The following is a 13352-nucleotide window of genomic DNA, read 5'->3' as shown; positions in this document are numbered from 1 at the left end:
GAGCTATCACAGATAGGGAGTCCTATGTATGCTTCGATGCTCGAATGCTGCTTGCTTCGTGCTTTGTGGAGTTCTCGATGATGGGAGTCAGCTACTAAGTGAGTATGACGATACTCAGGAGGTAGATGGCTGGCATCATTAGGAACTCTTCAGCAGCTGATAGCAAAGAAGTGGGAGGACGGCGGAAGGGGCTAGGGGTTAAACCTAGCCAAGATGAGTGCGCGGGTAGAGTAGAGGATTTCGCTGGGGAGCGAGCACGCACGATGGGATTGGTGAAAAGAGCAGGTCGATCAGCTACTTAGGAACTCTGGGATGGTCCGTGTGGAAAGTATGGGTAGATGTGGCAGGTAGTATGGGCCCGTACTACTGAAAGCAGAGGACCCATACTTGACACAGGGAGTATTCTGGAGGTCCTGAGGAACAGATTGAGGAGTGATGTTATGGTTCGAATACCATACATCGGAGCGGATTGCGGAGTGATGTTATGGTCCGGGTACCATACATCGGGACAAATTGAGGATGGATGTTGTGGTTCGAGCACCATACATCGGAGCGGATTACAGAGTGATGTTATGGTTCGTGTACCAGACGTCGGAACAGATTGAGGAGTAATACTATGGTTCAGGTACCATACACCGAAGCAAATTGAGAAGGGATGTCATGGGATGAGTACCATGGTTCGTAGTGGATGATGCTGGTGACTATCTTGTTATCCGGTTATGATCGATGAGGTAGAGATCGGACGCTATGGGTTTTAGGCCTGTAGACCATGATTGAGGATAGAGAGGCGTTCCTTGAGGGGAAAGACGAGTATCTATCAGAGTATTGTGGTAAGGAGTTAAAGGGAGAGGGAAATTTCGGTCTAAGTCGAGAAATCAGTCGATAGAGGAGAGGTCACCTTCTAGGTGGGTAGTGCCATTTATGTTCGTGTGCAAGACACGAGGGGTCTGGTGTTTCAGTTCTGGGTTTGGGAGTACACCCTGCAGGTAGTTTTCGATAATGACTTCCCTCAGAGCATCAGGTAGCGGGTGTGCCGCGAGACAGTGATTTACTGTGAGCAGACAGTCAGTTGGGACTGAGGTAGTCGAGAACCACACCACACCTAATTGAGAATGACAGGTTGTGTTATAGTGGTAGCAGTGAAGAGTTCAGTCGAATTTTGCAGTGCAGAGAGTTTCGTCTATGTTGAGAGTGAGTTCCTGTCCTTGGGACAAATCCAGCATTGGATATGGGTTGATGAGTTGAGATGAGAGGAACGATGATTTTGCGGTGCAGTCTACGAGATAAAGATGTTATCGAGCAGTGCAGGTGCTTAGTATTAAATTGGTATGGGATTTGGAACGATTAGAGGCAGCCGTGATGAGAAGTTCTTGGAGAGTTAACCAGAGGTTCAGAGTATAGAGGGTTGATTGACTTCATAAGAGGAGGGACTATTGGGCGTTGCATAGCACTTTCCTGGAGCAGGTACGATTTCGCTGGTGAAAGATAGTCGTGGGTTGATGGTATGCTAACTAGTGACGGTTCGAACCCTAGTAGGGGAGAACCAGGTGCAGTACGTAGGAAACAAAGAATTGCCAAGAGTAGTTATAAGTGGAGTATAGAGATGCAGTAGGAAATCATGAGACCAGAGGTGTCGATGATCGAGTAAAGGGGTCAGAGTGAGTTAATGCGGGAAGTACTTGAGGAGAACGAACGTATTCATGACAGGTGATTGGTGTTGTTGCAAGAAGATAGAGAATGATTGAGCAGTCAACTTCCGGAGTCAGCATGCGTATCCTTGTTTGGATTTTGAGTGTCGGGAAAAAGGGATTTGGAGAATTATCAACGCATTTCGTACGTCAACGTTATCTCGCATTCCAATCGAGAAATTAGATGCACCAAGGTTGTAAGGCGGGGAAAATATAGATTTAATTATGGGGTGCAGGAGATCATTGGTGGTGGTAGTATTCCGGGATATTCGGGTATGATATCCTTATTTTGGAGTTATTCGGGAATCCCGAACTGAATCGACATGTGGCATATCGGGTATCTGCGGATTTAGTAGGAGTCTTCGGGTATGGGCATTCAGGGAGATTATTTGAGAGGGTGGATTTTCGCAAGACGGGCGTTCGTTATGTTGATTGCCTCCATAGACTGTGGTGGATGTTCGAGTCGCAGTACTCACTAGTCAGAGGGTGTTGTAATACTGCGTGGAGTTGCAGTACCCACTGGGTGGGCAAGAGAATTTTTAGGTTGGAATATTTTCGAGCAGCGTATGAGGGGGAAGAGCTTTGAGTTTGGTAGCCCTGATATTGAGTCTTTGGAGCTTGGATGTTGAGTCGGGGGTGAGACGGGGGTCTTCGTCTCTGTCGGGAGATGCGGGGAGATACGCAAGGAAGAGGCACAGCAGAAACCAGAGATTAGAGTTGAAACGATCCTCGGTGGGATTGTATTTTCTCTCACGAGGAAAAGAAGATTTTGTGACTTACGTGTCACTGGGTCGGGATAGTGGTTACGGGGAGAAAAGTCAGTGGAATATTTGGATCGCGATATGGGTGACCGTTGGGGGCTCAGATGTGGAGCCAAAAGTTGATCTGGTACTTAGTCTTGAAGAGGAATATGGGAAAGGAGCTTATCATGATGACATCTGAGGACACTTTAGAGAGGGCGAACGATGCGGACGTTCGAAGACATGTTTCGGGCATGTGTATTAGCTGTCGGAGGAAGCCGCGGTACGTAATTATCATGGGTTGAGTTGTTCCATATTAACAGCCATCATTAGTGCATTAGTATGCCGCCCTTTGAGCTGTTGCATGGAAGGTGATGTCGGAATCTCGTTCGTTGAGGAAAGGTAATGCATGGACCCGAGAGTCCTTGCGAGCAGATCCAGTGCATGTGTGATATAGGGAGTAGTGGCAAGGTTGTTAAGCGGATTTCACTAAGTGAGGGAATGGAAAGGTACGTGGGGCGAGTGCAGCATGTGTATACGATTTCAAGAGGTGAACTCGCGAGAGTTGTCCTGAGAATTGAGAATAGGTCCCTCAGTTGTTCCGATATGGATAAAGTGGGTTTGGGATCGGGGAACCGGTGATTCAGAGTTTCATAACCATTACGGGTCGTGTAAGCATTGAGATTTAGAGCAGAGTCGCGTCTTGGGAAATTCTCGGTTGCAGGAAGTGGTGGACAGTACAGCGATCGTGTTTTGGTCGACAGAGCAGATGCAACAGGTTAATCAGAGGTTAAAAATCGTTTAGAGTTGACAGGAAGGTTGTGCAGACAGACGCCGTTACGAGCATGCGTTTCAGGTCGGCGACTTCGTATTCCTGACGGTCTATCCCTGGGAAGGGGTGTTTCGATCCAGGAAGAGGGGTAAGTAGGGGCCCGGTATGTTGGGGTTTTGCGTGAAGGTGCGAAGGTAGGAAAAGTGGCCTACCGGTTGGAGCTGCCAACGGAATTGGGATGGATCCATGACACTTCTAGGTGTCGAAATTGAAGAGGTGTATAGCAGATGAGTCAGCAGCGATTCTACTAGAGAACGATTAGGTGGATGCGAGCCTGTGTTACGCCGAGAGGCCAGTGGCCATCAGGGATCGGAAGATCAAGTTTCTGAGGAACAAGGAGGTACCTCTGGTATTGATTCAGTGGCAACCTCGGCAGAGATCGGAAGTGTTTAGGGAAGCCGAAGCATGTGATGCGGGAGCAACATCAAGAACTATTTTCAGAGTGAGACTTCGAGGGCGAAGTCTAATTCTAGTGGGGGAGAATTGTAACAGCCCAAAATCTCAAGTATTGTTAAATTGCATTTTGGGGTGTTTTAAAGGGGAGACTCGGCGAGTTGGAGCCAGACTCGCCGAGTAGGGTCGCAGATTTGGTCGCGGGTTCGCGACTGGACTCGACGAGTCCAGGTATGGACTCGGCGAGTCGACGCTATTCAGCGGAAACCCTAGCCGTTTCGTATTGGGTCGTATATAAGGGTTATTATGTCGTCATTTCACGTCTTTTGATCGATTGAGAAGAACCCCAAGCGGCTGTGGCGGCTAGAGCAAGCTTGAAGGCCATTGGTGACCTTGAAGGAATTGTTGTGCAAGGAGGAGAAGGGTTTTAGTTAAAGGAACTGCAGGGAGTTCGAGTTCTGAAGTTTGGGGACATGGAAGGTACATCATTCAGGTAATAACTCGAATTACATTCTCCTGTGATTGATGTATATATAGATTTAGGGTTTATGGAACCCATTTGGAGTCTAGATGGTTTGTTGTGTTGTTATTCAACGTTTATAACCTTGCATTAGGACCCTTAGAGGTCCAGAAGGATCCATGTTTGTATATTCGGGAAAATATGTACCTCAGGAAGCAGTTCGATCGACTGCATGGAGTGGACTCGCCGAGTCGGATGATCGGACTCGGCGAGTAGCTTGAAGATTTACTGGGACTCGCCGAGTTTGTTCTTCAGACTCGGCGAGTGGAGTCGGGGTGGCCCCGCGATTCTTCCAGGAGTAACTCGTCGAGTTAAAGGGGATACTCGACGAGTAGAAGGGGAATTTTAGAGGATTAAAGAACGACTAGACTCGCCGAGTCGCCAGGGAACTCGCCGAGTCCAGTCGAGCTGACAATGGACTGTTGACCAGAGATGACCGGTGTGATTTCTTAGGGTCAGTTAACGTGGAAGATAGAAGTGTTAATAAGAGATGTATGATGTTACAGGGAGCTTGTAGTTCGGAGGATCAAGTGCAAGGGACTTCAGGAGTTGCTACCTCCCAGCGTCCGCGAGGTGAGTTTTCTCATTATACTGTACCCGGAAGGGTTTGATTGTGTGACCGGAAGGTCGAATGTGTTATGTGATATGTTTATGTGCCATAAATGGAAAGTTAGCTGCTACGCGTGATATACATGTTTATATAGGGGCCGGAAGGCAAAGTGTTATGTGACAGAAAGGTCAGGTGTGATATGCGATGTATGTGCTTTAAGTATTAGAGTAAATGCTTTATGTGCTGTGCATGTTTCGGGCCGGAAGGCAGGTTGATATATGATATATGTGCTTTATGTGTTAGAGTAAATGTATTACGTGTTTTATATATGTTTATGGGCCGGAAGGCAATTACCTTATGGGCCGGAAGGCAAATATACCATGGGCCGGAAGGCAACACGTTATGGGCCGGAAGGCGATTATCTCATGGGCCGGAAGGCATTGTGCAGTGGACCGGAAGGTCAGGGCCTGGAAAGGCGTATGTGCGTAAGGTGTATATTGGGGAACTCACTAAGCTTCGTGCTTACAGTGTTTATGTTATGTTGTTTCAGGTTTTCTCAGTAACGCGGAATGGCAACGGTTCGATTGTACACACCGAAGGAAGAGTTGTATTTTGGAGGATCCTGGTTTTCTATTCAAATGAAAATGGAACTATGTTTTGTAAATCAAATATGAATAAGATTTTAAACAAGTGTTTTAATATTAAATGGATTATTTAAATGAAAATTTTGTCTTGAAAATCACGGTGTTACAGATACTTTGACGTGATATGTTTTGTATGAATGGTTGACACTTGTGGTTTGTTTATTAAATTTTAAAAGAAATTTTTGGTATGGATTTTTGGTTCGTTACATAACTTCTTCTTATGAAGTCGGATTTACGCGCTCCTTATATCACCGAGATAGTCATTACATCTTTAGCTAAGATTATCTATTAAATCTTAAATACCTAGCCCGAATCTGCGGGCGTTACATTACGTGTAAATGTGGGATAAATATGGGGTAGTGTGTGGATTTAATCTTCATTGATTTCTCGTTTCCCAAAATCATCTTTGATTTCAAATCTCTTTAGTATTTTCGAAGTTTATTTATAAGCATAACTACGACTTTTAGTCTGGTTATCACCTTGATAACAATCAAATTAGCGGAAGCATAAAAATTGAAAGTTGTATTTAATTTTGATCTCTTTCCACAACAACTTGAATCATGTTAATCGGATCTACAATGTATGAGATATCACCAAAACAATAAAGCAAGTGTTTTAAGATGAATAACCATGTACAAAGTGTACAACTGTTAAAGTTTTCACACAATGCACTTATCTTACACCTTCCTTATGTCTTCCCTCACATGTGTTAGTCAAGCAAACCACTATGTTAGCACCGCTTTTGTACAATTACGCTATGTTACAGTTGTTGATTAAATTTTCTCTAAAAAACGATGATACCGTTAAAAAAAAGGATTAGTTTCTTTGGGGTGAGATGTAAAGAAATAAGGACAATTTTCAAATATACCATGCATCAATATGATTAGATTAGCGGGGATATACTAGAAGGACAAAAATACCCTCATGTGAGGGGCATGTGGGTTGGAAAAACATCTAAAATCAAATAAATTCAAGAAAAAGGACTAGATGGACATTGTTTATAAACCATAAAGATCAAACAAGTAGATGTTTTTGATAGTTGTCCACACCATGCCAATTTTGATAAACAATAGGGATGATTGGTGTAAATGTGTATTAATTCAAGGTTAAAAGTGAAAACGAACCCAAAGTGCCTTATCATCATCTTCATCTTCATCGTATATACGGCTTACGGATAGAACACACAAAACATAAGGCAAAGGAAAACCAGAAGATGGCCTCCTCCTCTGCTTCCACTTCGGCTACTCTCACTCTATCATCGATACACCTTCCTCAAGAACCAAAATCATCCCTCATCTCTTCCTTCAGTTTCAAACCAAACCCCAAAACCAAGACTCTGATTCTACACTCGCAATCAGAATGCATCAGACCCACGAATTTGAAGTCCAGTTTCGGTAGTTTTACTGCTTCCAAGAATTCTCCTTTTTTGGTTTCTGCGGTGGCTGCGGAAGCTGATTTGGGTGAAGTTGATGAGGATGTTGAAGGTGGCAGTGTGGCTACTGCTCCTCCTCCTTCCCCTTCTAAACCTAAGAAAGGAAAAGCTGCTTTGCCTCTTAAGAGTGACAGGGTATGTTTATGCTCGATTCAATTCTACACTTCATTGTAAATTATGGGTTAATTTAGGTTGATTTCGTAAAAGGTTTTCGGATTATTGAATCCCTTCATCGCCCAAAAACCAAACGAAATTCGACTTCAGTTTCTTTCATAAATTCATCTCCCAAACATCTCTGTTATTCTAGTTCTTGTATATATTCGAATGTATGTTGATAGTTTTACACAATTTCAAAGTTCAAAACAACTCAGTGCATATTACAAACTCAAATGTCAACTTCCAATCGAGTTTTCATGGATTAATTACATCAAACCCCAAATAGTATTAGCTCCAAAACTGTAATCTCGAGGGTTCTTTTCCATCGTGTACACTGACTTGTGAAATGTGAAATGTGTTTTTCTTATGTTAATTCATACTTCCTATAGTAAACAACCAACAATATTCAAAATTATTTACTAGTCTTTCTCATATTCTTCAAATGCTTTTTGTGAAATTTTGATTCATCAGACTAGGTCAAAGAGATTCTTGGAAATTCAAAAGCTGAGGGAAGTAAAGAAAGAGTATGATCTCAAAACTGCAGTATCATTGGTGAAGCAAATGTCAAGCACAAAGTTTACTGAAAGTGTAGAAGCACATTTTCGTCTTAACATTGACCCAAAATATAATGATCAACAACTCAGAGCAACAGTGAGTTAAATTAAAATATATGTTTTAATTTGATTTTAAGTAATTAAGTTTAATATATTCTTCCAAAAAGAGTCTTTGATGTTTTAAAATCTTGTATTGTAGGTGAATTTGCCAAAGGGCACAGGGCAAGTTGTTAGGGTTGCTGTTCTCACTCAAGGTTTTTTTTTTTTCTCTCTCTTATTTTCTAACTTTTTAAAGAAACAATTTTCACTAATCATGGTTTTATTATAATATCATTTATGGATTTATTTCTGAGTTTTTAAAATTTAAATCCACAGGTGAAAAGATAGATGAAGCAAAAAATGCAGGAGCAGATATAGTTGGAGGAGAAGACTTGATAGAACAAATTAAAGGAGGATTCATGGAATTTGACAAGTTGATTGCAACTCCAGATATGATGCCTAAGGTTTTTTTTTTTTTTTTTTTAATTTTATAATATTATTTAAATAAGTATTACCCTTTAAAGAAATTAAAAATAATTCTCATTCCCATCAGGTTGCTAGTCTTGGAAAGATTTTGGGACCTCGTGGACTTATGCCAAACCCTAAGGCTGGAACTGTTACAACCACTATACCTCAGGTAAGATATGAAGGGTAAAATGGTCATTTTACTCTCGTTCAGACGATTTATTTAGTCATAATCGCAATATTTAGCAAATAAAGTGGAATGCCCATATTGGTAGTGAACTGTACATACATTGCTATTTTGATTAAAAAACAAAGTATGCTGTTATTATTGGTAAAAAAGACAAATTTACCCTCGTGTGAAGGGCACATGAAGCCACTAACAGTTGGATTTTAACTGAGGTTAAAAGGAGGGACCAAACCCACAACGAAACATGCTCATAAGGACCATCTATGCAAAATTGAAAGTTTAGGGGGTTAAAACTCAATTTTTTGATAAACACAGGGACCAAAATTGTAATTTTCTTATTAAGTTTTACAATATGATGCTTTTACAGACAATAGAGGAATTTAAGAAGGGGAAAGTGGAATTCAGAGCAGACAAAACAGGAATTGTTCATTTGCCATTTGGGAAGGCGAGCTTTTCAGAAGAAGATCTTACTATAAACTTGCTTGCTGCAGTGGTATATTTACATTCTTACCCTTCTGAAAAAAAAAAAGCTAACTTATGTTGAGATGAATATATTTTGACATGATTTATTTGTTTGTGTTAATTTTGATAGAAATCAGTGGAAACAAACAAGCCAACTGGAGCAAAAGGTGTATACTGGAAAAGTGCACATATATGTTCATCAATGGGGCCTTCAATTCGGTTAGATATAAAGGATATGCTTGATTTTAAGCTTGCGTAGAAGGAATATGTCTAAATAATGTAAAACCATAGATGTAAATTAAATCATCTAAGCAAAATAGACATAACAATGGTTGAGAGAAGGAAGAGGAAGGAAGTTATTTTTTGGATTAACGTTTTGTTATTTTGTTATTAGTGTTCTTCCTTTTATTATGCCAATTTGACAAAACATGTGTATGATTGTTATTTTGGTTCGATGTTTTAATGTTGAGTGTCTAGTATGTTTGTTTGTTTGAGAATATAGTTTCATTTTTGGTAGTTGAATGTTTAAAACATTCGTAACTTGCTAAATATAACTTAATAAACGAAGGATGTAATTGTAACATATCAATGCATCAAGCAGGAATTACACAAGACATTCAATTGTTTTTTTTTTTGGTTTACTTTTATTGTAGGCAGAATATAACGATTTTCATTAAAATGTACAATAAAACCAATATAGTTGATCTCAACACTTCTTTAAAAAAAATAAGAACATAAATGGTTTAAGAGACATTAATTTAGGCAAGATCATAATGTAAATTAGTTATGGAGAAAAATATAACCTAATGTTTTTTTTTTTTAGTTTATCACAATGAAACAAAAATCCACCAGAGAGATACAATCTTTACATCATGTTTGACTACTAGATACAATCTTTACATCATGTTTGACTACATATGGTAAGTGCCAAGGATCTTTCGAATATCTCCCTCTAAACATGATTTATCTTTTTAAGAAAACGTTTGAATTACATAAGATTACCATAGGAAACTTGTGGGGTGTCACAACGATCAATCCAACCGTTTGGATAAGGCGTTGTTGGTCCAAATGGATGCACAAACGAGACTTGGATTAGAATTTCATCATGCGAGTGTTGCAAGATTTGAATACAATTATATAGAAAGTTAAAATAGCAAATTTTCTATATAAAGTTTTTTATAAGTGAATACTCGAAGTTTATTGTGGAACAAGATTGTAATACATTGAATGTTAGTCTAAACAAGTTTATCCTTATTAGAGACAAGTTCAAATATGAAACAATTGCTCAACCTTCACAAATCAAACAGCTAATATGAGACTAGTCCACTTGGTAGAGATAAAAGTTTCTTAAATTGGAGGCTGTGGATTCAAACCCGAGTGTAGAAGTATGACCTAACTTAATGAATTTAACTTCTCACCAATAATCAACCCTTAAAAAAAGTATGTAAGAGATGAAAATCCTTGAAGGTTGTTTGACATCCTCGTTGTAGTGTTTCTAATCTACAAGCTAGATAATATGTTTTTCTCCTTTTTCCCTAGTATACATTTAGCTTATTCTCTAAGCTTGTTTTTATAAGTAGAGAATTTGTGAATTGGTCACACATATTATATAGAGAATCATCTTTGTCATCGTTTTCTTGTGTTATGCTAACTAAAAGGTTCTCTATAAAGAGATATATCCAATGTCGCATTCAATGCTTTTGTCCATTACCATTATGTGCCCAAAAAATGTATCTTTATACTTCCTTTCTATTGTATTACCAAAAAGTATATGACCTAACGATATAAAGAGTTGTAAGTACTTAGTAAGCTATCCATTATCCAATATGTTGAGGGTATAGTCCTTATTTCACAAATTTGAAAATTAAGAATGTGTGTGATTTATATAATTTTGTTATTATATTTTGATCAAAATTTTGATATAAATAAAGATGATCATACAATTGGACATATGTTTTTATATTTGGAGTGTCTAGAAAAAAACAATTTTAAATATTGAATGAGAATGGTTAGATAAATGTTTTTTTTTTTAAATATGATTATAAAATTTGATAAAATATGAAATTGTTTTCTATTAATTTAGTCAAAACGATACTCTAGAATAAGCAAGGTCAACGGCATCCGCGTTCTTTAAACGCAGCTTTTAGGTTCGCGTATGTGCTTATTAATAAAACGCTCAAATCCCTTCCTTCATCAAATCCAACACCCAACAGAAACACAAAGATGCAGATATTCGTCAAAACCCTAACCGGAAAAACCATCACTCTCGAGGTCGAAAGCAGCGACACCATCGACAATGTCAAAGCCAAGATCCAGGTTCTTATTTCTCCTCTATTCTTACCTCTGATTTCGATTTTGTATCTTCTCCTCTTCCAATCATCGATTTCGATACTTATATTGTTTACTTCTGACACGATTTTGCTATTTCATGACTATGTATAACATATTTATAGTAAATTTCGCTTTTAGGTTAATTTTTTGTTGTATTCACTTCACTTCCTAATCATGCTTACTTGTTTCTGTGCGTGTTTACTTTGATTTTGATCGTATACTTGTATTGAAATTGATGTTCTGAATCTGTTTGTTATGTGGACTGTGGTTCTTCTTCCTCTTTACTATCGATGTGCGTTGATTTTCTCTTTGAATTATGTGGAATAATCGGTGATTGCATTTTGAAGGACAAAGAAGGGATCCCTCCAGATCAACAGAGATTGATTTTTGCTGGAAAGCAATTAGAAGATGGAAGAACACTCGCTGATTACAACATCCAGAAAGAGTCAACACTTCATCTTGTTCTAAGATTGAGAGGAGGAACCATGATCAAGGTCAAAACTCTTACAGGAAAAGAAATTGAAATCGACATTGAGCCAACTGATACAATTGATAGAATCAAGGAACGAGTTGAAGAGAAAGAAGGAATCCCTCCAGTTCAGCAAAGGTGATATTAGGGTTCTTCAACAAAAAAATACCTTGATAACAATAATATTAGGGGTTCTTTAATTTTAACTTGATTGTTGAATGAATGCAGGCTGATTTATGCTGGAAAACAGCTTGCAGATGACAAAACAGCAAAGGATTACAACATTGAAGGAGGATCTGTTCTTCATCTAGTTCTTGCATTAAGAGGTGGAAATCTTTAAAAGATATGATGATCTATTGCTATGTTATGGAAAAGTTTACATAATTGAGATGACATTGGATGATATTTCATGTCTTATCTGATTGCCCCATGACAATGTTTATTTGTATTTGTATTTGTACTTGAGATTTGGTGCTTATTATCCTTTTATCACATTTTGCATTGCTTTTTGGGGGATTGGAATATAACTTTTTGTGTCAAGAAGTAGATTTAAATGTTCCTCTATGGCCTATGAAGCATATAAATACAATTCACAATCACACCCATCCACTCTATGCAACTTTAAAGAATACTTCTTAACACAGTAAGTCACAAATGATGCAAACCTTAGAAAAAAAACAAAATGACAACAAGGAACTGTCAAAGGAAGCCTCAAACAATCAAGAGTGACAACCATAATCGAAGTATTAAGTGAAATATTGTTGGTTGAAGTTGAATTAATTTTTAGAGATTTGGGATATTTAATAGTGGATTGAAATAGAAAAGATGGATGTTGATGAGTAATGTGGTCAACAACCATATGGACCTACACTAAAAACGTTATAAATATTTGTACTTCTGATGTATGTGAATCTATGAGATCACACACTAAAAAGCGTTATAAATATATTTATAATTCTGATGTATGTGAATCTATCGCACACTTAAAATCATTATAAATGAACAAATAAACAATTATAATTATACTGTATATGGAATTCATTAATCATGGGTTTATATTTTTTTACGGAAAGAAATTTGTAAATCCCACCAACTAAGTAATTCATGAACAACCCTAAACAATCAGAAAACCTAGTTTCCATGGCGAACCCCCAACTACTCTCTCTCCCCTTTGGTTGTCGAACTCAAACAAGCAACAATAGAGATGAGTGACGAATCACAATAATGTATGTATGTCTCTTGCTACTAGGACAAATGATCTACAACAATTTGCTTCACATAAATAACATTCATATTATTAGTAGTATTTTTATTTTCTCTTTAATTAATATTTTTAGTTAATTTATGTAAAAGTGTATCCTTATGTTTTAACGTGGGACTATATGCATAAATACTATTGAATCGCTATTAGATGTTTCATGTTTGCTAAAATAATATGACAAAAAAGTTTAGAATGAAGCCTAATGACTTATGGGCTATTGTCATAAAAAAATATTCAAGGGGTAGATATGAGGGTATTGATAAAGCTTGCATTAATAGTTCTTTGATGTCTCCAGGAAGATGACGATCAATGCAGTCAGATCCTTTTCAAAAAAAAGGTTTAGATCTTTATCCTTGTGTGTTCGAAACATTGAGAAAGGGAATTCTACTTTATTTTAGGAGGACATTTGGTGTGGTGATATCCCTTTAAAAACTCGGTTCCCTAGTTTATGGTCAATTTACAGTGGCTGACCGATTAAAGTTGTATGATTGGTTTTCATTTTTTAGACGCCATCTTAGAGGAGGTGAGGAGTTGGTTCAATTTACTGCCTTAAAGTCTTTTGTTGGCTACATGGTTCTTGGTGAGAATCAAGACTCTTGGTTGTGGTCTCCTAATGCTTCGGTGGGTTA

At 38.4% G+C, this 13352-nt stretch overlaps 2 protein-coding genes across 2 annotated transcripts; both read left to right on the top strand.

The window, feature by feature from the left end:
* The first annotated feature begins 6533 nt into the window (after positions 1-6533).
* EMB3126 (Ribosomal protein L1p/L10e family) lies at positions 6534-9159 on the top strand. Its single transcript, XM_078980036.1, has 7 exons — positions 6534-6934; positions 7427-7606; positions 7709-7763; positions 7885-8012; positions 8102-8185; positions 8568-8693; positions 8793-9159. Exons 1-7 carry the CDS (start codon positions 6581-6583, stop codon positions 8919-8921), a joined length of 1056 nt encoding a protein of 351 aa, XP_078836162.1. The 5' UTR covers positions 6534-6580; the 3' UTR covers positions 8922-9159.
* Positions 9160-10821: 1662 nt separating this feature from the next.
* On the top strand, positions 10822-11956 carry LOC145031477 (ubiquitin-NEDD8-like protein RUB2). The gene is made up of 3 exons (XM_078980034.1): positions 10822-10978; positions 11341-11600; positions 11691-11956. The coding sequence occupies exons 1-3, from the start codon at positions 10886-10888 to the stop codon at positions 11800-11802; spliced, it is 465 nt and encodes a 154-aa protein (XP_078836160.1). The 5' UTR covers positions 10822-10885; the 3' UTR covers positions 11803-11956.
* Positions 11957-13352: the final 1396 nt, after the last annotated feature.

The sequence above is a fragment of the Lactuca saligna genome, chromosome 2 (assembly GCF_052625555.1).
Source record: "Lactuca saligna cultivar CGN05327 chromosome 2, ASM5262555v1, whole genome shotgun sequence".
Taxonomy (NCBI): Eukaryota; Viridiplantae; Streptophyta; class Magnoliopsida; order Asterales; family Asteraceae; genus Lactuca; species Lactuca saligna.
Note: the sequence above shows the minus strand (reverse complement) of the source record. Positions and strands in the feature narration are given on the sequence as shown.